Genomic DNA, 3,823 nt, shown 5'->3' with positions numbered 1-3,823 from the left:
TGAGCTATATCTGTAGTTATGCTGCTATACACTTAGAATGCTGGAGGACATAGCGGCTACTTTTCCAAACTCTGCCACATTTAACTTTTATTCTCTAATTTAACATGATTTGTTATTTTAACTTCTAATTTCATGTTCTTGGTGCTTTTTTTCATCCTAGTAGCTTAATCTGGCCTCGCACTCTATCCAGCTGTGACATCATCCTGGAGGGAGGCATCAGCTGGCCTGCTGCTATCAACAAGTTCAATTATAGATGATAGAATTAGCCTTGTTTCTCTCCTAGACATAGCTATGGGCAAAACATTTTACTATGTCTAACTACTTGTACTCTTCAGACAACTTCAGAAAAATATATATACCATTTCCAAGATGCTAAATGTTTTGATTACTACTATCTACAACCTTTGAATGGATCGACTTTTAGACCAACAATTTAGAAATGATATTGTTACTCACTTAATTTAATAGTTTTTATGTAAATAGGCGTATTTCATCAGATGTTTTCCTTTTTCTGTTTATGTCTTCTAAAAATAATAACCAGCTAATATTTAGTGCTTGAATAGGTTTATCTGCTCAGATAGCCTGATGCAGTCAGTTTCTAAATAGATATGCTGCTCCTAAAACATCAATTGTAGTTTTAAAATGTTCATGGTATTTATGTCTAGGGCTCATTAAAATACCACGCCCTAGCTGTGTGCCTTTCTTGGAATCCTGAACTTTGAAAACTGAAAATAATGTGCTCATTTTGTGATCTACTGTTACCTATATTAGCAAGAACTAATACCATAAGCAGAAGCTAACATGAAATCAAATAGTCAATAAAGTGACAGTGAAGGTCGTTCTATCTCTCTTCTATTATCTCTTCTATCTCTGAGAAAATGTTTTGATCCCGGTGCTAACCGTAAACGGCCTCACAACATTTTATTTAAATGTATTTAAACTAAACAGCTTAAAGTATTATTTTATTTACAATTAAAATAAATATTTCTGAGATAAACTCTTATATTACAGCTGAACATTGATTTTTAATTAGAATTTGAAGACTTATCAACAGTATCTTGGCCAATTTATGCTGTTTTGGAACAGTATATTTCTGAAACCTACTTACTCATAACTCGATGAAGCAGGTCGCACTGGAAAAGCCAGAGATGTGTCTTTGGAAAGTCTTTTTTTTATCATACTATGTAAGTTTATGGATATTTTCTATTAAGGCAATATGTGCCATTTCAGTTTGACAATGAAAGTGTATATGTGACTCAAATTGGGGATAAACTTACATCAGAAGACAGATTTTAATATCACCAGTAGATAAACATTATTAGAAATAGGAACTGTACAGTGGAAAAACGATGTAGAAATAAGTCAAAATTTCTTAAATTGAGTGTATTTACCTTTAATTTGAGTAGGTAAATGAGAGTTTGCCAATGGAATTAGTGTTTTTGCTCTTAAAATAAAATATTTAGATAATATACACTTGAAATAAGACAATGTAATTGTGTTTTCTTGTTTTAAGTGTAAATTGTCTTGTTCCATTGGCAAAATGTCTCTTTTATCTCCTCAATCCAAGAAAAAATGCACTTATTCTCAGATTTTTTCCAGACTATGTTGCACTGCTAAATATATAAGGAAGACAGAAGCTCCACTGTGGGATGATTCAAGTTAGTAACAGACTTGTTTGTTGACTAGTTTAAAACGGTTCTCAGTTTCAACTTAATGTGGAAGTCTTACCAAAACCAATAAGTGACATAGCAGGCATTAAAAAAAAATAAATAAAAAAATCCCCCTTATCTAATGAAATCCTTCCACATATTCAGTTTGGAATTGGAACATTTTTAAGCATAAGAACAAAACTTATAATTTACTACAAATCCCAACACAATGAACCAATTTAACATTTAGTGAATTAATAGACATAAAAAGTTGCATCTGTAAAAAGGGGAATATTGAAACCTTATTCTTTTCTTTTCATCACCGACATTGTAATGAATTCAAAATCTCTTTTTTTGTATTCTATCTTATCATTTATTATTCTATAAGCAAAACCGAATACAAAACACCAGTACATAAATATATTTACATCCGCCAACATCGTTAGCAAAAAAAACCTACAGTAACAGGTAAACGAAAAGGCTTTTTTATTGTCTATGTTCTTATTTTGGAAGAAACGGAACACCAAAGTGATAAAGAAGGTAAGAGTGATAAAAGTGTGCTTGAAATATCCCTGCTTAGATATTTGGATCTCTCTTCATTGACAGCTTTACTTGTTTTTACTCACATAAAAAAAAAAAAAATAGTAAAACTGATGTGTCTTCATGATGTTTTACAAGTTGTAAAACTTAAGAGGAACCAATTTATTCCACTCTGGTCCTCTGAATGGTGATCTTTTGTTTTTATTTTTTTGTTTTTTAAACCTATACAAAACTTTTAACTACTTGAGTTTATAGCCTAACCCATTAAGATAATCATATATGAACTATCTAACAAAAACATCTAACAAAAAAATATAGATCTAATGTTAATTCAAGAATGCAAAAATAAATGTGAGTGAAGCATAAACTTCTAAAATAGCTTTCTTTTAGATCATCTCCTTTTTTTTCTTCCTTGGCAATATATGAACTCAGCTTCCCGTTGAGAAATATCCACTGCTTTCATGGAGTGATATTCGACAGGGCTTTTTCTCCATCAAAGAGACTCCATCAATCAAAGTTGCAAGTCCTTTGTAAGGACATCTAGCTAGATTTACCTCAGCGTAGACAAATCAGCAATCAATGTCTGCAGACATGATCTCTAGCCAATCTCCTAGAAAACAACCCTAGCTTCGGGCCATCGCACCAGCCACGTCGAGAAAAGCCTGAGCTTCACACAGCTGACATACAGAAAGTCCTATTTCAGTACTTGGGAGTGCTCTGGGACTAGACTGGAGGAAGTGAGGGGTGTGGGGATGAGAGCGAGTGAGAAGGGAGAGACAGTGGGATTGTGTTTCTCCTCAAGCACACAGACAGGAAGTGAATCAGGAGGAGGGAGGAAACCCCTTCTGGGCTGCTGGGTCACAGGTAGCTCATCTCAGGGACTAGCAGGGGGTCTCGGTGAGGGGCAGGAGCCCTGGCTGTCAAAGCTGGCAGTTCTCGCCTTCCACTGTGGGACAAAAACACAAAGACAGTCATTCATTCAGGATATTCAGCAGTAGAAGCTTCTGTAAAAGAGCAGAAGGGAAAAACTGCTAATAATAATTCTTCCAAAACGAAGAACCTTGTGTTTATTGTGATTCCTGAACGACGTCAAATCCAAAGCCGATGCATTTTATGTCAAATCAGAAAAAAGTATTTTAACTAACAGGACGTTACCACAGTGTCAGCGTTCTTAAAATAAACACTAAATTTTGATTCTTCTAATATTGAAGTGGTTAAATGGTAAACATGTACTTATATACCACCTTTAAGTCAGAAGAATTGACCAAAGCGCTTTCCACTACAGTCAGTCATTCACCCACACACATTGATAGTGCCCTGTGGCTCACTGACAGATGTAAGGATGGCACACGGGCTCCACCAGGCCCTTTGATCGCAGTAGGAAATGCAGGTGAGGTGAAGGGACAACATTTGAACTCACAACCCTTTGGCTGCAGGGAAAACTCCTGCATCTGACGCTACTTTCACCCCAAAACTTGATTTCTAACACTTATGATACCTTAATTCTGCATTTTAAGAAATACATTTGATCTGTCATCAAAGCTTGTTGGGATTTGGACTATGTAACATAGAAAGAATAAATTAATACTAATAATGATAATAGTTGAACTTTATTGATCTCACATTGGAGACAT

The 3,823-nt window shown here is 34.8% G+C and overlaps 1 protein-coding gene across 1 annotated transcript in view; it reads right to left on the bottom strand.

Annotated features, from left to right (window-relative positions):
- Positions 1-2,416: 2,416 nt before the first annotated feature.
- Positions 2,417-3,823, bottom strand: part of LOC107098651 (synaptotagmin-6-like) — a 91,124-nt gene continuing 89,717 nt past the window's right edge. Inside the window, exon 10 of the mRNA XM_015396424.1 lies at positions 2,417-3,135. Coding sequence (XP_015251910.1) covers positions 3,064-3,135 — 72 coding nt within the window. The 3' untranslated portion in view covers positions 2,417-3,063. The remainder of the gene's footprint in view (positions 3,136-3,823) is intronic.

The sequence above is a fragment of the Cyprinodon variegatus genome, unplaced genomic scaffold (genome assembly GCF_000732505.1).
Source record: "Cyprinodon variegatus isolate N-32 unplaced genomic scaffold, C_variegatus-1.0 Scaffold797, whole genome shotgun sequence".
Taxonomy (NCBI): domain Eukaryota; kingdom Metazoa; phylum Chordata; class Actinopteri; order Cyprinodontiformes; family Cyprinodontidae; genus Cyprinodon; species Cyprinodon variegatus.
The sequence above is the reverse complement of the archived record's forward strand: the minus strand, read 5'-3'. Positions and strand labels throughout refer to the sequence as shown.